General features: G+C 38.7%; 1 protein-coding gene across 1 annotated transcript in view; it reads right to left on the bottom strand.

The window, feature by feature from the left end:
- aatka (apoptosis-associated tyrosine kinase a) overlaps positions 1–20,573 on the bottom strand; it is a 38,858-nt gene extending 18,285 nt beyond the window's left edge. The window contains exons 1-3 of the mRNA XM_086088322.1: positions 20,037–20,573; positions 6,773–6,906; positions 57–186 (exon numbers count right to left, since the gene is read on the bottom strand). Of these exons, the coding sequence (XP_085944448.1) occupies positions 57–186; positions 6,773–6,906; positions 20,037–20,115 (343 nt within the window). The 5' untranslated portion in view covers positions 20,116–20,573. The remainder of the gene's footprint in view (positions 1–56; positions 187–6,772; positions 6,907–20,036) is intronic.
- Positions 20,574–26,044: the final 5,471 nt, after the last annotated feature.

Raw genomic sequence — 26,044 nt, forward strand, 5'->3', positions numbered from 1 at the left:
CTCTCTCAAGTGGTGGCACCCCAGAAGCTGGTAATAGTTTTGCGGGTCTGGCTTACTGGATCTGCCGGGCTGCTTGGAGACGGGCAGGGAGACCTCAGTGAGGGGCAGGATGTAAACCTCGGGCCCATTGTGGGAGGAAGGCGACAGGTCCGCCTGGTACTCGTCGCCCTCAGCGTTGTCAAACTCCTGGCGTGAACACACACATAGACACACACAAGCCATTAGTCATGCTACCGCCTAAGTGAGAGACAATGGTGCCACTGTGAGCGGGCGTTCCGATGCCCACCTACCCATGCGCACCCATAAGTCATGTGTGTGTTGCATTGTGCATCAGCGCTCATTAATGCGCACAAGTCCTTCTTGTGCGCTCTCTCTCCAGCGCTACGTCAGCACTTTTTTTTGTACCAAACGCCGATTGTGCACAATGCATGGAGACATTCTGATGAATAAGCATACAGTAGCGAGTAGCGACACCACTTTATGGTTATGTTCGTTTCATTATGAATGAATGCCAACTGTTCGGGGTTTATGAGATGAATGTGATTAGGGAAGCCTCTCGTTTGCTGTAATATTTAATGCTTGCCCCCATTTGACTTGTTTGGCTGTGTTAACAGCAAACAGTTATGCTTTCTTGTGAGGCATGTCTATATATTATTGTTAAGAGAGTCCGTACAGTTGGTCCTATCTTATCTTATTAGAGACATATTATGGAAAATTGACTTATTTGCTTGTGTAGAAATGGGTCAATTGGGTCATCCAACTGCTTCTGAAATGATGTCTTTGAGAGAGACAAATTATGCAAATTGTGTCATTACAAGTTGGTTAATTTATAATCCACAACAAGGTTATTTTAGTTCATAAATGAAAAATCCCAAAGTAGGACTGTATAACCCTGCTGTAAATTGATTTTTTTTTGCCTGCAACTTGGCATATTGGTTGAGTGAAGCACCGCTACACTCTCTGAAACATTTTCAACTTGAGGCATAAAGGTAAGCAAAGCTGCGTTGGTGGTAAACTCATGTTGAAAGCTATCGTTGGCAGTAACATTTGAAGCTGATGTGGAAGCTAGCAGGGCTATCGTCAGGTCTTCCTGAGCTCTAGTGTATGAAGTATTCCTTCCACGAGTGAAAATGCTTTTAGCGTTTTTACGGGCGCTCGCTTTGTTCCACACTCTGGGCTGCGCTCCTGCAAGTACAAGCCACTCGCCTAGATATGATGCTCAAGCTCCTCAGTCACGTCTATGGGTAATTAAGAGTCTTCAATGATAGCATGCATATGGAAGCGTATTGCTTTCATTTTTTGGGGGAGTTTTGTTTTCTTGAGTTATTTTTTTCTGTTTTAAATAATATATATTTTCCTCTGTTTTTTTGGAATATTTTTTTAAAAAGGGTTTTCCCTCAGAGATTAAAGAACAAACCACAATGCATACACATTTATTCCTTTATTGAGAGCCAGTAAGTAAACATGACCATCTTATTGCATATGGAGGTAGTGTCTGCTTCCGCTAGTCTGCAACAAGTCACTTGAGGTAAAAACAAAACAAAAAACTTTTATGATTTATTTAGTTAATTTAATTAATGTCTTAATAATTTTTCCTGTTTTTTTGTATATTTTTCCCCCCTGTTTTTCGGAATATTTTTTGACAGAAAAAAAAAATCAGTAAAACAGACAAACATATTCAGAAAAACAGAAAACAAAAAAAAAATATACAAAAAAAAAACAACTCCCCCAAAAAATTAGTCAGAAAAACGAGGTTGTTGTTTTTTCTTCAAGTAAATTCAATACGTTTCCGTACATGCATGCATCTTTTTGAAATTTTATAGAAAGCCGGAAAACTCGAACCCAAAACTTACGAAATATGCACAGGGATTCTTAAAGAGTGGAATGTGAGCTCCCTCTAGTGATACATGAAAGAATCACTAAATGTGTCCAAACTGTTCACGAGGGCTTCAGCAAACGATTATTTGAATTGTCTTTTTTATTATTATTAATGAATGAATTGGATAGAAAAATCATTTCCATCCCTTTATTACAAAACTGAATTAAAATCAATATTTTGTCTTAATCTTCAAGTGTTTTTGGTTTTTTTACTCTAGGAACATTTATGTAGTATTTATTTATTTATTTAACTATAGCTCAGTACATTTAAATTAAATCATCATCTATTCTAAATAGAGTTATGAAGCTTTTTCCATAGATGGGTAAAGTTCTCCGCCTCCCCTACCGTAGTGTAAGCTATTAAGCATCACTGTCATGCTCCACTGTCTCCAGCAGAGGGAAGTAAAAGTGGCCTTTCTGTGCTACTTTGTTGAGCTGAAAATGCACAATGTCTGCATTTATTGTAGTATTTTGGATAATCTCTCGACGCAGCAACTTTTGGACTTCATGCGAACTTCTCAAAAGCAGGAGCGACAAATACTGTTCTTCTGAGATATTTGTGTGTCTTTGCATAGCAATTAGTTTTGTTTCTCAGTTGGCCGTTCCAAACCATCTGCCACTCTCCGGCGGGCATGATGGTGAGAGCGGGGGAACCTGGCTGTGAGTCAGTCAGCCTCACTTGCAGCCCCCAGGAGAGCCTTTCGTTTTAAAGGAGCACTTCATTTTCTGGCTTGCCTTACAGAGGAGAATGCTGAGTTCTTTTGGACTCTACCGGCAGTGGGTCATACACGAATGCAAGCGCACCTTTTCCCTATCAATCTGCTTGTGGGATGGTTACATTACGTGTGTTTTGAAACTAGAAGAATTAGAAGCACTAGAAGTTAGGATCATTTTTGGTTTTAGCTCCTTTTTTATTTATTGAATTTACCCTCAGGGAGCAGTAAAAAGTTGCCCTTTAAATTAAATGAATAAAAATGTCCAATGCAATGCTAATGGGCGACTTGACTTAACTGGGCTGCATAGATTTCTGACAGGGCTAGAGCACCCCCCAGCCCCGGCGTAGCACCGTGCCCGACCGTCGTGATGAATAAATCATTATCTTATCTAATTGGGTTTTTTGTAGTTTTATTTATTACATTTAAACTCAATGATCAATAAATGATTAGCTCTCATCTAAATTATATTTTTATTTACTAAATATTCCCTGTTGGAATCAAAACAGGATTATTTTATATAATTTGAATGTTTATTTTTATGTATTGAATATACACTTCAGAATCAATAAAGGATTATCATCTGATTTTTATTAAATTTGTATTCATTGAATTTACTACTCTCTGGGGATCAATAAATGACTTTTAAAATCAATTTTTAATTTGTTTCTATCTATTGAATTTTTCCTCAAGTGAATATAATAATAACAATAGAGTATCTTTTTTTTTTTTTTTCATTTTATAGCCGCATCAAATACTATATCGTCTTATAATGATTCTAAGGTAAGCAAAATAATAGAAACCCCTTTTAAAGTATTGCTTCTTTGGCAGTGTTAACCAAAACTGAGCATATTATTATGTCGTCTTCTCAACCTTTATTAATTAACAGCAATACTTATTACAATCCAATACTTAAGACAACACCAAAAGGAAACGCTACCACTCAGAATATTTTCATAACTCTTCAAACGGGTTGAATGTTACCTTTGCCATGGCTTGAGGGGGTCTGTATAATTTTTACTGGCATTAAGCAACTTTGAGGAGGCTGGTAGGAACACTGCCACACACAAAAAAAACTACAAATGTGCTGACTGCTTTATGGCATACGTCACTTCCCCCTTTCCCCATTCGTTACAAAGGCTGATGTAAATTTGAATGTCAATGCTCGCTGGCGTGAGCTCAAAAACAACACAATACGCTTGTCCTTATGGGAAATGTGGTCTTCCTTCAGGCAAAACATTACCGCTTTTGTCCATATGGTGTCCCCATAATCAACATAAACTGAAAGTTCCATAGCGCTGCTTTAATCTTCGTACAATCACAAGAGTGAGGGTTGCAGTGATAATTCTGTTGCCGAAAAAATTTCGTCATAATTTTCATCACAATTTTTTTTTTTCAGATGAAAATTAGACAAAACTAAAATAGAAGCAACTCATTGAGACAATAACGATAATTAAAGTTTACTGGCATTTTCGTCAATGACAAACGAAAATGAAAACAACACAGTGATGAAAATTTACACCATCCAATCAGAAGCAATAAAAAGCGGGTTGGAGAAAAGAACCACTCAGAAACGGTTCACTGCACTTTATTTAATGTTCAAACATGTTTACATTCATAAGTGCAGCAGTAAGATTTATCTCAATTATGCACTTTTTTATCTAGGTGAAAACTAAGTTATATTATTGTCAGTTCAACATGTTTCATTGAAACAATCAATAAAGACACCGTTGTATTAAATGTGCCTTGCATGTTAAACTACAGTTACAAATAGGTGTGTTATAATTTTCTGTATAAAAGTTTAAATGTATGCTAAAGGAAATATCGACTAAACTGTCAATGCCGTCGACTAAAATTGCTTTTTTTCGTCAACTAAAATTGCTTTTTATTTTCGTCGACTAAAATTGGATTAAAACTCGAATACAATCAGATGAATAAATTATGACTAAAACTTTAATTAATTATAGTCAAAAGACAATAACAAAAACTAAATTAAAATTTCTTGTCAAAATTAACACTGGAGGGTTGACAATGACAGCATTAGACAATACTGTGCAAAAAGCCGGAGGGTTTCATTCACGTGAGAAAACATCGTGAGAAAAAAATGCATTTGTTTACGCTTTTATATCCCGCCCCTGTAAAGAGGTTTCCAGTTGCCTTTAAGAATAATGATAATATGGAGGGGAATTACTTCTCGCATCGGTCACATTTGGCCGACATTGGATTGGTGTATCTAGGCCATAAGCGGTTAAGAAAATGGATGGATGGATGGATGGATGGATGGATGGATGGATGGATGGATGGATGGATGGGTGGATGGATGGATGGATGGATGGATGGATGGGTGGATGGATGGATGGTGTTATGAAGCAAAATCCAGCTGTTTTTATCCATCTCAGGGGGCGGCCATTTTGCCACTTGCAGTCGACTGAAGATGACATCAATAGAGATCTGGACGTCACATAACTATTTCTCGAAACACGACCCTCGTGGCAGGAAAGTAGCGGTGCCGTGTTATTGGACTACAATGACAAGGAGGGCTAAAACTAGCGTTTAACTTTCTGCCCACGAGCATTGACAGTCACTTTGATAAAAAGGACATGATATAGATGTGCAAGGTGGACATGTTGGATTGCCGATGAAGTGTCAGGAGTGGGCGGGTTTTCAACTCTGCAACGCTGCTACGGAATTGAAAGCTGGAATTACCCCCTCTCTTACACCTGTGAGTGCTTTCAAATCTGATCATACAAAGGCTTTACAAGTTTGTACGATCCGGATTTATTTCCCCAAATGCTATTGAAGTTAGCAGTTTCATGCAAGTCTTGGCAGTGTTATTTAGGTCCGTTAGCAACTTGGCAGATGCTAATTGGGCCATGGCCGCTGTCATTTATGCTGTAAAAGTCTTCTTTATGGTGTGTGTCAGTTATTAATTCAACTGTGTGATATCTATGAAACCGTAGCAGCACAAACAACGAAACAGATGTATTTCCTGTATTTTATTTATGTGGAAAGTCTCTCATACATGCTTGTGAAGTCAAGTACCTAGGACATTTTCTAACTGATGACTGGCGGGATGACACAGACATTCAGAGACAATATTGTAAACTGTAAGCCCAGGCGAACATGTTGATGCGCACATTTGGTATGTGTTCACCTCATGTGAAGTGTGCCCTTTTTAAAACCTACTGCACTCCACCGTACACGGCTCCCCTGTGGAGGGAGTATAAGCGATGCACCATACGCAGACTCACTATGGCCTTTAATGATACCTTTGGGCTACTGCTGAGGGTGCCGAGATGGTACAGTGCAAGTCAGTTATTTGTCATTGCTCATATTCCTACCTGTGAGGCACTGCAAAGACATTTGCTGTTCAAATTTATGCAGCGGCTGGATGAGTCGGATAACTCAATTTGACCGACTTTGACAAATTCTCAATTGTGCAATTGTAGGTACACGTCTGTTTTGAGGAAACATTGGATGGAAATACTTTTAACTCAATGATCTGATTGTTTTACATTTCTCTTCCCTTTTGTCCCTTTTTCTTTTATGTTTATGGAGCTTATTTGATTGTGGTAAGTTAGCATCTGCTGATTCAGCCACCATGTACAAAGTGCCCGATCACATCTTTTGCCTTCATTTAACAATCGAGCTACATCTACACGACTAATTGATTGCTCGATCCTTTTTTTGCCTTTTTTCTTTGTGGCGGCTGGTCCACAACAGCTGTCAATCATTGTTAAAGTGGCAGACGCGTTTACTATACTGCCAAAATGGCTGCGCTAACGCCCATTTTGGGACGCGTGACGTCAACGTCCGGCTCTCTATGTTGCCCAGGGCTCAGGCAACAACCAATCAGACTTCACCTGTTTTCTGAAGCTGTGCTGTGATTGGCTGTTATCTGAGACCTGAGCAACATTGACGTAATCTTCAGTCAACATGCAGGGGACAAAATGGCCGCCCTCTGAGATGAATAAAAACGGCTGGATTTTGCTACTTAACTCATATTCCAGTAACGCAATATTAACCAGAATACCATATTTAGACAAGTGGGGCTGCATAGAACATATTATTGTCAACAAACATGTTTTGGGGTTGACTTCCCCTTTAATTGACTTTTATATAAATGGGTTCACGTCTCTTTACGCCGGTGTTCCACTTTGGAGGTTCCGCTGCAAGCTCACCTTGAAGCCGACGTCTCCCTTCTTGCAGCAGAGGCAGGCCAGCATGAGGAAGACGAAGGCGAAGAGGCCAGAGAAGGAGACCACGACCACGGCGAGGGACGAAGGCCATGACAGCTCACTCAACGGAGCGCCATCTGCACACGCAACCAGAAACAACATGACAACATGACAACATAGGGAGTAGGCGTGTTAATACGAATACTCACGTGTTTGAACAAATGAATGAATGAATTTTATTTTTCAAACACACATATTGTATTTATTTATTTTTTAAGAAAACAAGAGAGAGAAAAAAATTATACTCAAAGAAAATAAAAATCATATCAAACAAAAACATAACCTGTTTGAAAAAAAGGAGTAGAAAGAAGTAAACACTTTTTAACTCCTACCCCTATATAACTTAATGAAACATTCTCAAACAATAAGACTCAAACATAATTCAAAACACAGTCCTCTACTTTCACATAAAGTCACATAAAAATACAACAAAGCAAATAATCCCTGCACGGACACCAAACTGCCTTCATATTTTACATTTTGTCTGTGGCAGTATAGGCATGAATGATTTTATATTTGATCTTTTTCTTAAACCCCAATAAGGAAGTTTATAGCTTCAGCTCATCACCAAGACTATTCCACAATTTCACACTCAAAACTGAGACACATCTGTATTTTACATTAGTCCTCACTTTACGTATTTCAAACATAATTAAACCCCTTAAATTGTAGATTCCTTTTTTTCGTGTGTTTTTTATATATACAAAGAGGTAAGCTATTATTTACTACGCGAAAAAGTGTTTCCATTGTTTTTAAGTACACAATATCCATAAATTTCAAGATACCCGATCCTATAAATAACTGATTAGTTGTTTCCCTGTAACCAACCTTATTTATTATTCTAATTGTTTTTTTCTGTAATTTAACAATTGGGTCTATATTTGTTTTATACACATTGCCCCAAATTTCAGCACAATATGACATGTGAGTTAAAGTAGGTAAAAAATACAATATGTGGAGGCCTTTCTTATTTAGAAAATCCTTGACTTTATAAAGAACAGCCACTGATTTTGCCAATCTCCGTTTCGTATATTCTATCTGTGATTTCCAACACAGTTTATTATCAATAATCACACCCAAAAATGTTGCTTCAGTGACTTGCTCAATTTCTATACCATTTAAATTTCATTGTATTTCCCTACTGAGTTGCATACCACTAAACACCATGAATTTTGTCTTTTTTTCATTTAATGATAACTTATTATAATCAAACCATTTTTTAACACTATCAATGTGCACAACCATGTTTGTGTGTATGTGCAATGTTCAACAATAAACACAGAAAGTCCAAATCACGAGGTATAGAGTTCTATATCCGCAAGCCAACACAAGTATAATAAAAAATGGGGAAAAAAACGTCTAATTGAGTATTGAAGCCGTTTACTGGCTCACTGGTACAATCATTGAATCTATTCTAATGGCCATCCCTCGTCGAAATGTCTCCGCATTGACATGCGTGATGTTTTGCAACACAAATGTCTTTGAGGTCATTACGGCAGCAGTCAGCAGCTTGTAGTGTTAGCCTCCATTTCATTAGGAAGGAAGCCCTCTGGAGATACATAGCAGCGTATCGATTTCTCCGTAACGGTTAATGGTTTAAAATGAGTTAGTGGCTCATTACGTTGAACGGAATTGCCCCGCATTGCCTGCTGGGCGCAGGGAAACGTGTGCAGCAACAGTTTATACTTGTCGTGCCTATACTGCCATTTTTAGTCTTTTAGTTTGCATACTGTAAACTGTATACCGAAAAGTCACGATGCATTCGGAGATCATTCAAACAGAGGCAATCAACATTTGACAGTTTTTGTCAGCATTCCAACTGACATTGGATCAGTAGTGCAACATTTCTACCTGACAAAAAAGGTTTTCCATCCAACTGCAGTTCAGTTTGAGAAGTTTGATGGTCGTCCCACTGCTCCAAAGGGTACTACAATCAAAGTGATCCATCCATTCTCAAAACTGGATTTGTTTTTGACAAGTGACGCAGCGGAAGGCCAGCTATTACCTCGTCTCGACAACAGAGACGGACTGGGAACAAAATTTCAACCTCCAGCGAATATTATTCGTCGTTCGTCGCCGGGGGGAGGGAGCACGCAAGGCGACCGGCGACATGTGACGATTAATATTTATCAACGGAGGAGGGGTGTAGTACAGTGGTAGTCAGTGTACAGCTGATATAAGAGTGTAAATTTATTGTTCCCTCAAAATAACCCCCTGACAACAAAAGTGAGTATATCGACCAATTTGACGTCAAACAGATCATAAAGAAATCTGCCGATAATTATCGGCAATTATCAAACAATTTGACATCATACAGATAAACCAGATAATAAAGAAATCCGCCGATAATAATAGACATGCCACGTTGGTCCACCTGTTGTGTTTGTGGCTCAAGTTGTGCCCAACTCCTCAACCCTTCCCCTCTACTATGGTTGTGTCGCATATTTGTGATGTCATAATGTGCGCGACCTCATGTTCACAGAAGATGTATCATGGTGACATGGTAGTCGCCAGTGTGGGCTTTTTTTGCTGTGTCTCCCCAAATTGTTACCATTGCAGTTTTTTTGTTGCATTTTTTAAACATGGCAAACTCAAAATGAGTAACTGGTTGTCTTTGAAGCAGAGATATCAATAAAATTCAGCTTCATTGTGCTTAACACAATGTATTTAACGTGTTAGACTTATTGAAAGACTATAAAGTATATTTGTATTCAAGTTAATTTAGCAAATAATTATCAGCTTACTTATCGGTTATCGACATCGGCACTTTCTAAATGACTGGTTTATCGGTATCGGTTGAAGATAGCATTATTGTGCATCCCTAATATATATATATACACACACGCTCAATTCCATTTCATTGCTAAATCTCATAGTCACGGGAACTCCATTGCAGCAGAAAATGCTTCAAAGCCGCTTGAGGAAGTATTGCACCGTGTATGTGTGGGCACTGAGCCACAACACGTTGTCATGGTAACAACCTTCCCGGCCTGGTAGGGGGCGGGCGGGATATTAGTTTGATTGGCTTTTACGGCGCATCGCAGCTTGGCTCACCCTTTTTTTTCCCCCTCCCCTCCATTTCCCAATCTCATGTGCATTGTCTGTGCGTGTGAATGTCCACTGGCTCCTCGACCACCCACTCCATTGAGCCTACAATGTTGGCTCCATTTAATGTGGCCTGCGCCTAAATTGCGATGGCGTGGAGCTATCCCAGAATGCATCTGGTACAGTACAGCCTGTGGAGGGCAGACATTAAATGCTGGAATATCAAGAGGGTGCCTTGCTTAATGGTGCACACGTACTAAACTACTCACAATGCAAAACGTCATTGCTTCTGGCTCATATTTCACCACCTTTACGTTTAACATCACAATTAAAGCACTCATAGTTATTCAAATAGCCACATTTTATGCAGAGGAGCACGTTTTGTTCCTGTCCTGTGTTTCAAGTGTGTGCTTGGAAGTGGCATCCCCGTGTTGCTTTTCACTGGCAGTATTTTAACACACAAGCCATTAGCTTTCATGACAGGAATAATTGACTTCCTCGGAATTAATGGCATGCAGGGAAGCTCTAAATGAGTTTGGAATGCTTGTGGAAAAATGTGGAAGTCCTCATCGTGTGTAGAAAGGGCAGAGCTTTTTTTTCTTTCACAAATGTCTTTTATTGTTAATACAGAGCTAATTTGCAAAATGAACGTATTTTTATGAGCCTGTCATCCTTTTAGATTGGTAATGGAGCAATTGTGACTGCCTTTTTTTTTCTTTTCTTTTTTTACTCGGCCATGCTTTGAGCTTAGAGAATTCTGCCTAGCAACAAGTTGATGAACAGACGTGACCACCACCATTGTTAAGTTTAGTTAAAAACAACAATATACAGGCTATGTAACTTTATCCTCATAACACTCCAACAAAATATCCCATTTTTGTCAACACGGAATGTTATCACTTTTCTTGAAAAATAAAATGTTGGGGAATTTTATGAATTCATTTAAAAATATATATTTGTCATTTTACCACTGATTTCTTGAAAAATATATTAAAAAGTCAGTATTATGACTTTTTATTCTTTCTTATTTTCTTTGTCTTGTTGCCACGGTTTTCTTGAAAATAAAGAATGTTTTAATATTACGCCTTTTTTATGTTTTACGTTATATTTTATTATTATTATCATTTAGTGTTATGTCATAATCTAATCTATTTTTAGGTAATAAATAACACTATGTATATTAGGATAAGGCAAAATTATTTCCTCAAATCTTCCAGTTCTTTCCAACAGAATTCTATTAATAGGACTCAGAGAACGCTCCTTTTAAGTCCTTCTTTAGATATTCTTTCAAATCGCAATTCTTTTTTGTACCATTTAAAGAATGTCATACAATGTCCTCCATCAATAATTGACTCTCAAACATCCTTTCTACGATGAGAAGAAAGCTCTTTGTTGGCACCACAGAAATGACCACGATAAGAACACTATCAACAATATAGCCAGCATACAGTACACAATGTGAAAGCCTACTGGAACAGCTGAACTTCAGAGGCACTCTTGACAGCGCCAGGTGTGTGCTGACACCCATTAAAGGTGAGTTTGAATGTGATTGGTTCGTTCATTCATTGGACATGACTTATGTTGGTCTCATCACAAAAACCTGCCTATCTAACAAGAGTGTGTAGACCAGGGCAAACTAGGTGGTCGCCTAGGGCGCCATCTAGTGGAGGGGGCGCCAAATTGCAGGGCAAAAACAAAAACAAAACATAAAAAAGATTTCCCCCCCTCAGGTTTTCTCAAATAAAATATGTAAATGATTCTGCTATTATTTTTGTTTTTGCATTTTTGTATTGCAGAATTGCGTTGTTTTATTGTGCTCTTATAATATAGTTGATACTTTTATTTTGAAGGATACAGGAAAAGGTTTCATAAACCGGTAGGAACTGACGTAAGTAACCAACATACTTAGTAGCGCTGTCTTCCAAGTGCAGAGAAGACGTGTGAGCGCCACAGGAAATCAAAGAAAACTGAAGTTAACAACTAATTCAGTGAACGATTCTTTAGCACCTGGCTGAGAAGGGAACGAGGTTCGTATTGGAGCAATGTTTCATTGTTTAACTAATGTTGCTATATTTCATGTTCATTGTGTAATTTACTGCATAGTAAAACGTTACCGTTTTCGTCCACTGGAGTGTGCTAACGCTCCTTGGTAAATATTTAGCAATGCTATTGCTCAAGATTCTGTTTTATTGACTAAGAATCTGTATTTCTGTACGGTTTATTGATGTTGTAAGGTATTTATAAAGGCAATAGGCAAGGTTAAAATGTTTATTTACAATATAAATTGTACTCAAGAGATTGTCAAGGTTATAAAAGGTAATCATTTAGGGCAATTAATTGATAGTATATGGTAGGGTGACTAAATGTGTCCTCTTTTGGGAGGATAGAGCATTTTCTTACGTCCTATTGGGCCGTCCGGTTGGCATTGCGTGACTAATAGAAGGTGAAGTACACTGTGTAACTGCGACTGGTACCACAATTTCAAGGCCAGGGCAAGTGTCCTCTTTTTTTGGAAATGGAAATCTGGTCACCCTTGTATATGGCTTGAATACGGTAAAAGGATACACAAAACATACCATTTGAGTTATTAATGGCAATTTTTGTTTATTTCTATTGTAGCTCTTACAGTGTGTTCACACAAAGGAAGGTTTAATAAAAGTTGTGAACCATCAGTTGGAGAGACCACCGAGGATGCTACAAAATGTTATAGAGTATATAGATTTTATTTATTTTACATTATTACATTACATGATTTATATATGTTATATTATACCGCATATATATTTTATAGAATAATTAATTTTATTTAATCCAAATAAATATGAGATCATGACCTGGCACCCTGAATCTGACCTTCTGCTGCTGCTGTTTACAGTGAAAGGTAGGAGGAGGGGTCGCGCATCATCATCTCAGAGTGTTAGCGCTATTGATAGGTGGATGGCTCGCCTATGTTGTTGTCTCTACATAAAAAACCTTTACAATGAAAAGGTCCAAGCCCTCAGGTACTGCATTAAGAAAGCGGCGAAAGGAGGAGGAAAAACGGGCCCAGGGTAGAGGCATGTATGTCAATCAATCAGAATTGTCTATAAAAACAGTCAAAATAGCATTAATTTTCATCAATTTTTCGAAGTTTCCCGTCAATTGTTAACAAAATGAGCGTCCGTCATTGACCTCATTATTTTTATTACTTTTTATACGTATCCTACACAAATATATTGTACACAGTTTGAAAACATTTTGTAGTTAATAATGTCAGCACAAATTGCACTAAACCGTTGTATTACACTGTACTTTATTTATTTGTATTACTTGTAGTGGTTCGGGGCAGGGGGGGGGCTAAAATCTACACTTTCGCCTAGAGCACCAAATCACCTAGGGCCGACCCTGGTGTCGACTTTTCATATCCACTATATTTATTGTATGTTACGATTTCACATTAAAAAAACACATTTACAAAGTTGAGGGAGAAAGCAGTCAAGCACAGAATGTGGTGCCCATGTATGTCCATTTTGATTGTATTTTCTTGATGAATCATGAATGAGGCATGGACCAATGAGGCGGGCCGTGCGGTTGCCATGCAACAAGCAGCATCAAGTCTGCGAAGCACATGCACGTGCAGTTAACCAACGTGAGCCAAATGGCAACCACCAAGACAACGTCGGGCTTATAAGTTTTTGTTTTTGTGTCGACACGTGTAGATGGCAAGAAATGCCGTAAGAATGCTGACAAAGCAGAAAAGAGCCCAAATGTTCCTGAGTGTGCATTTGCATTGAGGACAGTGCTGCAGGGGCACAACAGTGGCCTCCATCTGCCTCTTTTCCACCAACAGTTATACCCAGACGCTTACAGAAGACTTTGCATTTGCTCATGTGGGCGTCTCCTAGGCCCCATAAAACAGCATGGACCAAAAAACTACTTTGTATGATGTTTTGATTCCTGTGATATGTCATCCATATCTGGTTTTTCAACTGTCATGTTACTACTTGAATTCAAATGAATTTAAATGTATTCTTGTAACATTAGCACAAGTTTCACAAAATATTCTTATTGTCTATTTAGAATAGAATGATGTTACGGTATTGTCATTGTACAACAGGTATACAGTGAAATTGGGAAAAATCTGTGCCAACTAGAGCACAAACACTGGTCTCCCGCACACTAGTCGTCTGCTCTAACCAATGAGCTAACTGCCTATTGGTCCCTTGAACTTTGCTGAATGACTCTCCATGTAAAGACTCTCTAAACGTTAACATACTGGTATGTTATTTTCATGATATTTTGACTTCATCCTTATCAAGTAAGGACTTTTAAAACAAACAAAAAAATAAATTTTGTTCTTGCAATTGTGTACAGTATTTTTTTTACTCCTACTTGTGTGACTTAAAAATATATATTATCCTTATAATATTCTGACTGTATTAGTCTTATATTACAATTGCTTCCTCGTAACATGATTTTTTATTATTATTATAATTCTCGCCAAATTACACCTTTTCCTCCTCCTAATGTTGCCATTTTATTAAAAAAAAAATTTTTTTTGTAATATTCACACTAATATTAAATAAGATTTTGTCTCACAACATCACAGCTTTTTTTTTTTTTTTGGTACTATTTTCATACTGTTTTACGGCCTCCGAAAAGAAAAAAAACGTGGCGGAAATGGTCTTGGGGGGGAAAAAAATCCCACTGGCGGAAACGCGCCTCTGATAACGAAGGGAAAAAAACTACTTTTTTTTTTTTTTTTACTGCCGGGAATTGGCTTCCATCCTCATCTGACTATCATGGTACAATATGAAAATCGCCTTCTAATGTTGCCATTTTTTTTAAAACAAAAACACATTCTTGTAAATTCCAACTAATATTAAATAGTTATGATGTAAAGATTTTATTCTTGAAAAAAATAATTCTCACATTACACCTTCCTTTTTTCTTTTTTTTAGTACTATTTTCATACTGTTTTGTCCTCATCTGACTATCATGGTACAATATGAAAATCGCCACATGTCGCCTGTGGTGTAAAGCTGCACTTGAGAGAGAGCCAGCAAGCAATGTGTGTCAGTGGCTGTATGAAGTTCCTGAGTGCTGACAAGTGTTTTGATTGAGCGCCATGCGGCATCATGAGGTGACGAGCTTGTGAACATGCACGTTGTCATCATTTACATCAACGTGCCCGTCCATCCCTGGCGGGAGGAGGCTGACATTGGAGGGGCAGTCAGGGACATAATTAAAGATTAACTCTCACACACACTACTGGAATGCTATCATACACACAAGTGACATTTTTTTTCCACTCACATTCACAAGTGAAACGTTTTCGCGTACACTAGACGCTATTATTGAAATGTCCTCACTCTCAGCCATGCAAGTGATTTTTTTTTTCATACACAAGTGAAACACTTTTGCCTTATTGGAATACTCTCATGCACACTACTCAAATGCTCTCACACACAACGAATATGGTGTATTGGGTTAAAGAAAATTGAAGCTACAGTAACATTATGCTCAGTTTAAACATTTAATTTAGTGATTCTTTATGTACCACTAGAGGGAGCCCATGTGCCAGTAGTCGCAGAGCCAACAGTTGACCAATCACAGTGTGACCAATCACAGCGTGATTGATCAACTGCTGGTCACATGACATACGGACGCCATCTTGTTATCGATGGCCAAACTCTCTATATATAGCTCTGACATGTAGTACTCGTACCACACTGAGGATACACGTGTATGTGAGTGAAAAACTGTCATTTGTGCGAAAGACAGCATTTCAGCATTGTGTGTGCGAGCTAATCCTGAATTACGTCCCTGACTTGCAGGGGGAAGACGGAAACTCAATTAACGACATCTCAACGTCCCCCCAGTGTGCTCCTGTCATGCTATGTGTGAACGACCGCAGATGGCAATTTGATGCCGAGCCATAATAATGCTCATTAACTGGGAGGGCGAGCCGGCGTGGATGCGATTACCGGTCTGTCACGTTCCCTCGCCCTCACCAGCTTCCGACTCGTCCGATGCGCAGCATATCAAGATCCGCTCCAAGGCCGTGCCTCCAATTCAAAATGTTACTAAACAGTCCGTTGCCCAGGCTGCCCAAATGTGCTGAATTGGGAAATTAGAATGCGGCGCAAACGAGTCCCGCTGCCATTGTTTTTATGCACACAGGCAACAAAAAGCTGCTTGCTGTTTATCTCATTGGCAGCTGGATGGATGAGAGAAGGTTTATCCTCGGACTGGCTTCCGCATTATTAGTGCGGCGGATATCAGCAAAAGGACGTCATATGAGGCCAATAGGCGCCTCACCAGCATATTGCTAGACGTGCAGCCTGTTTCCATGGTAGACATGGAAATAGAGTGGAACCAGACATGGAAATAGAGTGGAACCACAGGACTGGCTATGAAGTGGAAGTCAAGTCAAAAATGTTCTTTGCAGTAATATGTTCTACATATGCCAACAAGTCACGCTACAGTATTCTTATTAATATTGCATTTGTTCACTGCTATGTGAAAAACACTTATGTCCATTTTTGTCATTTAAAAAAAAAATTTGGATTTTGGGATTAAACTAAATGCAGACATCTCAAAAACATGAAAAATGTGTGTGTGGGGGGGGGGGGGTGATTGTCATAAGTGTTTTTCACATAACAGCGACGATTTGTCGAATAAAAATAAAGCAGATTATTTAATCCATTTAAGGGCACAGCCATTTTGATATTCCACCAATTGATGTCAAAGTGCCCTCGGGCTCGCATTGCAAATGTCATGGCTCACCTGTTTTCTGGATTTGGCCACGTGACGTTTGCAAATTAAAAATCTTGTAACATTACATCTTATTTTGCGATAATGTGAGGGCATTGCAGTAAGGAAGTACAGTACAATGTAAAAATCCATAGAAAATCCACACTTGGTAGCTGTGCTAACCACTCGTCAACTGTGCCCACCACAGCTGAATCCAACTTCAAGAAATAATGTAGCACTACAGGGCAGCCTAACACAAAATTGAATAAAACAGTACACCGCGATACAAACCCAGGTTGTCACATGGCGCAGACAAGAAATAATAAATGGCTTCCCCCCTCTACTCCACAATCTACGTTTTCCTTCACAACCCCCCACCCCTTCCCCCCAGAGGCAGTCTTATGTAACTAAAGTGCCTGGTGTTGCACATGCGGACATAAATAATCAAACAGTCAGTCGGTGGGAGGGGGTCGGAGACAGCATTTTGTTTGGCCCTTCAAAAAAAAAAAATCTCTTCTAGTCACGCCCCTCCCTTGTTCCGAGAGCTCTCCGTGGTTCTGAAGCAGCGGTGGCCCAGGTGCTGGCGGCAGGAGAGCTGCTGATATGGATGACAGCTTACGTAATGCAATGTCATTGTGCGTGTGTATTTTTCTTAGTCCATCCTAGGCATGCACAGGTAATGTTCTGAGGTGGGCAGACAAGTACTTCCTTAATACTCACTCAATCAGCCCTAAGCTACACCGGTGTCGACCCGAGACAATCTTGTCATAGCAGTGGTGGGAGGTCACTGGTCAGGCTTTCACTAGCACTGACCTAGTCCACATCCATCCATCCACATTTTCTACAGTGCTTGCAAGAGCTAGAATTAGACTAGCCCTCTAAATTCCAATTCACCATCACTGAACTTATCAATTTGATCAAATTGGTACTCCTGGTAGTTTTCCAGAATAAAGACGTCAATACCAAAAAAAATTAAATCCAATTTCATCTAAACGGTAAACGGAGTATGCTTAAAACTTACATTTACAAAGAGTACGCTGATGCATTTTGGCTGACACTTCTAACTCTAGGATTTTTTTCCTTTTGAGTTTGAAATGCCATGCTTTAACCAGAATCCCTTGGCGTACCAAGGCCAAACATAGAACCTGAGGTCGTTTGTGTATGTTGATGTTGTAAATAAGTGAAGTGAAGATGGCTAACTCCCTTCATTTGTTGTTGTGTGTCACGGACGGAGTTTCATTGAAGTCTCATTAGCTGGCTAATTATTCCCTGGCCTGGCAAGCCATACCCACTTTCTTGAAAAAGAAAGTGGGTCTGGACAGGCGTCCATAGACAGCGATTTAAAACTGTCCGAAAATAGGCCGGCCAATCAAATTTGTCTATTTGCGTGATGTCGTCTGCGTGAGCAACGTCACTCTTCACTCTTCAAGTTTTTCCCGCATCAACGGCATAAATCCTTCACTACTGTCTCTCTTCGGCGAGTAGCCATGTTGGATTTTTACGCCGTCTCCGCCCCAAAAAAAAAAAAGACTTCGACGAGTCGCTTTTCTGACGTCACGTCCGCTCTTCGCTCATTGGTTCATTCCAGCCGTCGTCTCACTTTTTTGCTTTGGCTCGCGAACGTAAACTTGAGATGAGCATTGTATAGTGATAGTGACTCAACTTCACAACACTTCACAACAAACAACAATTTGACAGATAGTGAGCAATTTTTTCATAAAATAGGATTCACGCTGTCACTCCCAATTAATGCTTGCTGTCAAACTACACATAAAACAAAGACAATTACACATTGTGTTTTTAAAATATCCACACAACTTATTATTAGCCTTTGGTACTTTGGTTCGCTAGCTACATGCTAATGCTGACACATAATGAAAACCGTCATTGCCCACAATTAGCATGTGTGTTGGTGGTGTTATGATGCTTTAAGCAATGGATATTTGAACACAAACAGTGTATTACACCAGTAAAAACAGTGACTCACATACAGCCAGGCAATTAGTCATACTTGTGACACCAGTAGGAAGGAAACCTAGACAGATTGGCCAAATATGGTCAACAGGGAGCTTCAGATAAGGCGTCGCTTTATATGGCAGATGCACCTTTAGCTGTTTGTAATATCCCACTCAACATTTGAATGTTTTTTCTTGTGGCAAGGACATTTTGAACATGCTCAAAATTTCCTAGCGACAAAAACAAAACATTAAAACATTAGGCAAACGTCTGGCAAACGTGACCTTGAACAAACCCTGAAAAGAAATCAACATTTGCTAGCTTTGCAAACGCTCGCAAACGTTGGCAAACTAACACCCAGATGTACCAAAGCCATCTAAGAGAAAGTCTAGGCAACATAAATGACGGATACATTTGCATTTTTTTTTAGCGTGTTAAATTTGCAAAGGAGCATTATATTGGAATGGTGTGGCTGTTCACATACAACAACGATAGCAATTTAGAGTGTAATACCAACTTGAACAATGCGGTATGTAAGATACAGTATGAATCTTTCAAATATTACAAAGTGTTGACATCTGTGGTTTGGTACACTTTTTAAATTTTATTTTTTTAGGGCCACTTATTTTTTTTATGATTTCGGTTCGGCCACAGAAATAAATCAATGCCAGATTGCCATTAGATACATTTCATCAGTTTCAAGTTATTTCATTGAGTAGACAGGGTGTTTAAATGACTTATTGTCCACTGTTATCATATTTTTTATAGTGACAACATGAGAGTTAACACAGTGAGGGTGTCAGATAGAAGCTCGAAACTTGAAGCGGCACCGCTCTGGCCGCCATTTGTATGCTCAGCACACTTGGCCCACACAGTGCAGGGACTCGCTCTCTGTCCTGTTTACACTTTTATTCTGCAGCACTTTCAGGGTCCATCACACACAGCACACAAACACCAAGCATATACGTTTCGCATGCTTGGCACTGCATTTGTGTCTTGCGAGGACGTTTTGTAGTACAACACAGTCAACTTGTCATCTAGATGCCATCCATCTACAAAGTATCAGACTCTGTGTTAAACCTCCTTGAGGACTGACACAGTGGCCATCCATTTTCTATAGTGCTTGTCCGCATCAGGGTCACGGTAAGCCTATCCCAGCTGACTTTGCGCGAGAGGCGGGGTACACCCAGGACCGGCCACCAGCCAATTACGGGTCGCATATAGACGAACAAGCATTCAGACATTCTATAGACGATTTGCTGAGTTAATCTTACATGCATGTTTATTGGATGTGAGAGGAAGCCAGAGGACACGGAAAGTGTCAACTGCACACATGAAGGGTCTGAGCCAAGACTCAAACCCGAACCTCTCAACTGTGAGGCAGACATGCTAACCACTAGGGCACTGTGCCACACACGAGCTTGACAATGTGCATGCATCCTCCAAATGGTCGTGTTTGATTGACCCTTACCTGTGTCAAAGTGAGAGCTGAAGGCAAAACTGGGATTGAAAAACGCTGACGACATGATCACATGCAGGGTTAAGAGCATCCTCCCCCGAAGACAAAACAGCCTATAAAATGATTATTTCTTTAAAATTTGCCGAGAGTAATTAAATTAAAAAATGAAGCTGATTCAGAGTCCAGCTTCTTTGAAGGTGCGCAGCAAGATTTTCTCCCTCAAAGATGTGGAGGCAGACGTGGACACTCATATTTGCGTTGGCACATCTGTATGGTCACCATAGTCCTTTTTTTTTTTAAACCTCGTTTCTTCACGTTTTACGGCGCACCTGATCGTCAATCTGATCTCTCTACACCAATCAAATGAGCAACGTCTATTTGTAAATAAATCCCTCAAGATCAGGCAAGGTCTCGCTTTTTTTTCCCTGTAATGGCGAATCCTGATTGCCGGCGGTGTTGTTTCATTCAAAATCACAACAATAATAAAAAGGACCAACGGTGCTTGTCTGCGTTCGAGCTTCGCAGCGGAACGTCCTGCGCCAGAGTCAAGTTCACAAATGTACGCAACTATGGCCACTAATTCAATTTTCAAAATAAAATAGCGCAACTGGCGTGTGAATAGGATACTTTTATTTTGACGACGGATAAATGCGTGGCTGTTCGCGGACCATCTAGAGTTTGAAGCAGCTGGCTGGCGCAGTTTTGCGCTGGAGGAATCCTGACTGCGGTCGCTGTTCGTGTGGGATTTCTTCGCTCGTGGCATGCGGAAGTAATAATGTCACGTGTCTTGTCGCGCAGATTGGTCCGCGGTTCACGACGACCAATGTGTTCCTACGTTGATGACCAACGTAAGCCGGAACTTATATTAACGCAGTGGTAAAGTCTGAACTATTTTTATGAAGAAACGCTCATTTGTATGAGGAAACTACGTGGCAAAATTACAGTCTAAATTTGAGTAGTAGTAGATTTATTTATTTTTGACAAAGTAAAGAGTAGACAAGTACAGATCGATTTACAATGCAGGGACTAAATTAAAATAATAAAAAAATTAATTAAAAAAAATAAACACTCAATGGTCTGATATTTACTTTGTTACTTCCCAGTGCCCACCACTGCACAACCGACAATGATGCAACTTGAATCTGACACACGTGATAATAAATATAAATGAACTGAATTGTGAATTGTGAAAAGGCTACTACTGCTTTATTTTTTGTAAGAGCTCGACATAAATTGTAATTATGTTTTGTTTCCTTATACAAAACTTGGCATGATCTGGGCACTGTCCATGGTTATCCAGGCTTCAACAAAACGTCACTTCCTGTTGTGTTACATGCTTCCATTGAGGGAGCTTCTCAATTTATGTATTTATTTTATGTATTTAATTGCTACTATGTGTTTTATATGAAGACACCATTATTTAAGAAAAAAAGTGGAATGTGAAATGATTTAAGAAAAAAGTGGAATGTGAAATATGTGATAGATAGATAGATAGATAGATAGATAGATAGATAGATAGATAGATAGATAGATAGATAGATAGATAGATAGATAGATAGATAGATAGATAGATAGATAGATAGATAGATAGATAGATAGATAGATAGATAGATAGATAGATAGATAGATAGATAGATAGATAGATAGATAGATAGATAGATAGATAGATAGATAGATAGATAGATAGATAGATAGATAGATAGATAGATAGATAGATAGATAGATAGATAGATTTCCCTTGAGGGCTATAGTGATTCAAACAGGTAAGAAAAGGTCACCTTAGTGAGGCACATTCATTGTGTGGTTATTATAATGGTCATTATTTTACATTATGAGCATGAGTTGATGTGACAAAAAAAAGAGTAAAGGTTTCATTGGCTTTCAATCACATGAAAGTGGTCAGATGAGGTGGAGCGACGCAAGTGAAACCGAGTCTTCACGCTCGGCTAATGAAGCGTGGACTCGCTTCTGTCCCAGGATGCACCTGCAGGCCTTTTTCTGCTCCACGCAAATAAAGTGGTCAAGTTTCACTTCTGTCAAATCCTGCTGAACTCACACTGCCTCCCCGCCTGGAAGCCCCTCGGCCCATCGTTACAGTGACAGTAGAAATGTACAGTAAGTAACTCCCAAGAGAACATTATGGTGTGCATGAGGAAATTGCACATAAACAAATATGAAGCACACATGTTAATACTGTGGCGAATGAGACAATTTCCAGGTTTTTTGCTTTGAAAATGGCCAAATAGTCTCCGTGTTTTCCCTGAAAGTTACAGCGAGAGAGAAGTACAATCAACATGTATCCCTGAAAGCCAACAGGGTTCTTGTGCTGAGATTGACCATTTAACAATAGATATCCTCAAATCAATCTTCATCTTGCTTTGAGATGGGCAAATAAATTCCTGAATGTTTGAAGATGATTGGTCAAAACAGGTTGTTGAACTGACAAAACGCGCTCCAGCTACCTAAAAGTCAGTACGATTTTAAGATGGGTAAATAATTACCTTTACTGAAAGTTTGGGAATAGATTGGTCAAAACAAATTGTTCGTCCGCCGAAGCACTCTATGCTGGGGATTCTGAAACATTCATTTGCATTCTTGCTTTGAGATGGACAATATCCAAAGAATATCCTTGAAAGCCAATTAGATTCTTTCTTTGAGATGGAAAATTTGCCAAGGGTGTGCTTGACAATCAGTGGGATTCTCGTTGAAAACCAGCAGGATGTTTTTCTTTGGGTTGGATTTTTAGTTTTTTTTTACTAAACATAACCTTGAAATCAATTGGATGTTTTCCTTTAAAACTGACAATTCACAATGAATACCACTGAAAACCAAGGATTCTTGTTTTGAACTGACACTTTTGAGCATTGAAATGAGAATTATTTGCCATGGATATAATTTGAAAACAATTGGATTATTGCTTTGAGATGGAAACATTTTAGTCTACTCAAAAAAACCTTAAAATTATTGTAAATCTTTTTGATGAGATGAATAATTTCCAAAGAATTCTTAAAAATCATTGGGGTTTTGCTTTATAATGGAACACTTAACCTTGATTTACTTGGATTCTTGCTTTGAGCTGGATCTTGCATACCGCATGAAATGAGAGCATGAGTAGTCGAGCTCCTCAGGTTGGATGAGGTGGCTTGGGCATCTGATTAGACGCCTTCTTGGTGAGCTTCTCGGCATGTCCCACCAAGAGGAGGCCCTGGGGATGACCCAGGACACCCTGGAGGGACTTTATCTCTCGGCTGGCCTGAAAACACCTCAGGTTCCCATGAAAGCGCTGGATTGAAGTGGTTGGGGAGAGGGAAGTCTGAGCTTCCATGCTTAGGCCAACATGACCCTGCATAAACAGAAGACAATGGATGGATGGGATAAAATGATGCAAGATGAATGAATAGTGACACTTCCAGAGCCCTGTACTGACGTTCTCGGACCGTTCATCCACACCATGCTGGGGATCCTCTGACTTGTGAGTCCCTCTCTGGCATTTCTGCTCCTCGTGTTGGAGTTGGGTGACAGTAGTTTTTTTGTGTCTGTTGATGGCAATGCCAAGGTACTGACCCAGACGCCGGCGACCCTGACAGCTCCTGTAGGACAAAAAGGCTGTTCTCAACTGCAACATTCAGAGGGATGACAGTTCTGTTGTCAGTTTTTATAAACAGATTCCCGGAGACGCTCCTCAGTTTATTCTGTATTATTACCATTCGCACTCCTCACCTAGCTTTGGAGCAGGATTCTCCTCAAATGGTTTTGACTACTTGACTGAACCAACAAGGATGGGGAGTTAATAGAAACAAGTGGATTTTCAAATCAGCATTTTGGGATTAAAAGCAAGTGTCATGAAGCGGCCCAGCGTGAACGTAGAGAAGACTTCTTCAGCCTTGTCAGTTTTTGTACGACAGAGAGCACAAATGGAATCGCAGTGGTAAGTGTGTACTTTGAATTTGTCACAAAATGGACTGCATTACTTCATCTACTAAATGTCTAGTTGAATACATTTGAACAAGGATTGCTCTTTTTTTTTATGTTTCACTCTAGTGTCAATCTTATGGAAAGATAATGATCAGCTACACATCTAAAAAAAATATTAAAATGTTAAATTTTCCAGCTTTTCATTCATTTTGTATATTATTTAGTTACATTTTTGTATTTTTATTTTTACTTTTGACATGCATGATAAAGTATGGATTTTTTTTAAATATCAATTTTAGTATAACAATTTTCACATTCTTAGTGTTTTTGCTAAAAAAAAATTATTAAAAGAACCTGTTATTTATTTCTTGTAAATTGTATCCATGGCATTTTTTATGATGATGATATATTAGTAGTGTGATTGCAGTGGCTTAAAATATAATAATAAAATATTATTACTATTATTAGTATATGCCATATTTCATAATTTAATTTTTTTTAATATTGTACTTTTTATGTCAGTGCTTGCCTTTGCTATGCATAATAGCATTTATTTACTGTATGTTCTAATATTTAATAATTATTTTACTTATGTAGTTTTTCATTTGTTAGAACTACACTCCCTTAAATAATGCAGTTATTTTTGCCATGCAGTGGCACAGTGTAATAATTTATACTTGTGTTCCAGCTATTGTTTTGTTTTCTGTTTTATTTATGTAATGTTCATGATTAATTAATTCATTGTTAATTTATTTCAGGCAGCAATCAAAATCAACAATTTATCATTTTCTCCAGACAATACTCAACTAAACCTAGCCTGAAAAGGAGTGTAACAAGCTTGGGTAAGAGACAAACCAGAAACAAAACAAAAGTGCAAACAGCACATATCAATAATTCTAAGACAAAAGTATACCGACAATGGTAGTGGATAATATGCCCGCAATGATAAAAAAGCAGCAAGCATACACTATCGTAATAAGATGGAAGATTTGATGTAAGTTTATGATGCACTCTCCAAATACTGAAACCAAACCATATGTTTATACAACAGTTTGAATCTCTGGATGTTGTTGCCTGTGTTGTACATTTAAACTCTTCCTAAGTTTGACCCCCCACACAGACACACCAAAAAAATTACGAACAGGTCTAAATGTAGGTAATATAAAATCTTTATATCCTCTCAAGTTATGATAGACGTTTTATTTTATTTTTTTTAAATAGAAATATATTGTAAGTTATTAGGTTGTCATTCATGAAATGCTTTATATAAAAGTATTAAAGTATTATACTTTATAAGGTCATGTAATTCTAACAACTTTGACTGAGTAAGCAGACCATGCGTGTGACCAGAAAAAACAACTTTATGAATGATCCGTGAAGTGTTGTCCACATAATTATAAGAATTATGCAAATTGAAGCGGGCGCTATGGACCATTGATTCCGGTCAGTGAATCAGGAGTCTGGAATGTTTTGAATGCTTTAATGGCAGCAGATGGAATATTATTTACATGAGCATTGTCTGCGTGTGTGTGTGTGTGTGTGTGTGTGTGTGTGTGTGTGTGTGTGTGTGTGTGTGTGTGTGTGTGTGTGTGTGTGTGTGTGTGTGTGTGTGTGTGTGTGTGGGTGTGTGTGTGTGTGTGTGTGTGTGGGTGGGTGGGGGGGCTGTTTATGTGGGGGGGGGGGGGGGGGGTTAAAGATTAAAACAATGTTTTCAAGCCTAAGCCTAACCCTTCAAAATACTCAACTATGACAATGTTTTATAAAACATTATTAAGTAATCTTGCAAATGTTGAACATTACTGAATCATTCATGAACAATGCAATTGTCTTAAACATTATGAAAAATAATTTTAAAAAATAAGGGTAAAATATTATGTAGTATGAATGCTCAAAACAAATAATTAATAAATTAATAGAGGGCTTCTTCAAATGAGTTACTCATCAAAACATATTGTTTGATGGTGAATGCTAAAACTAACTCAGTACTAAGTACGTAGATGTTTGTATGAAACCCTACAAATGTAATGTGCACATTTTTGTCTATTTTTAATAGACTCACAGATGTCACTTGTTTGTATCCCCTTTATTGGCATGAGGGTGTTGGG

This window comes from Leptonotus elevatus, chromosome 1 (assembly GCF_054856555.1).
Source record: "Leptonotus elevatus isolate MCC_2025b chromosome 1, RoL_Lele_1.0, whole genome shotgun sequence".
NCBI lineage: Eukaryota > Metazoa > Chordata > Actinopteri > Syngnathiformes > Syngnathidae > Leptonotus > Leptonotus elevatus.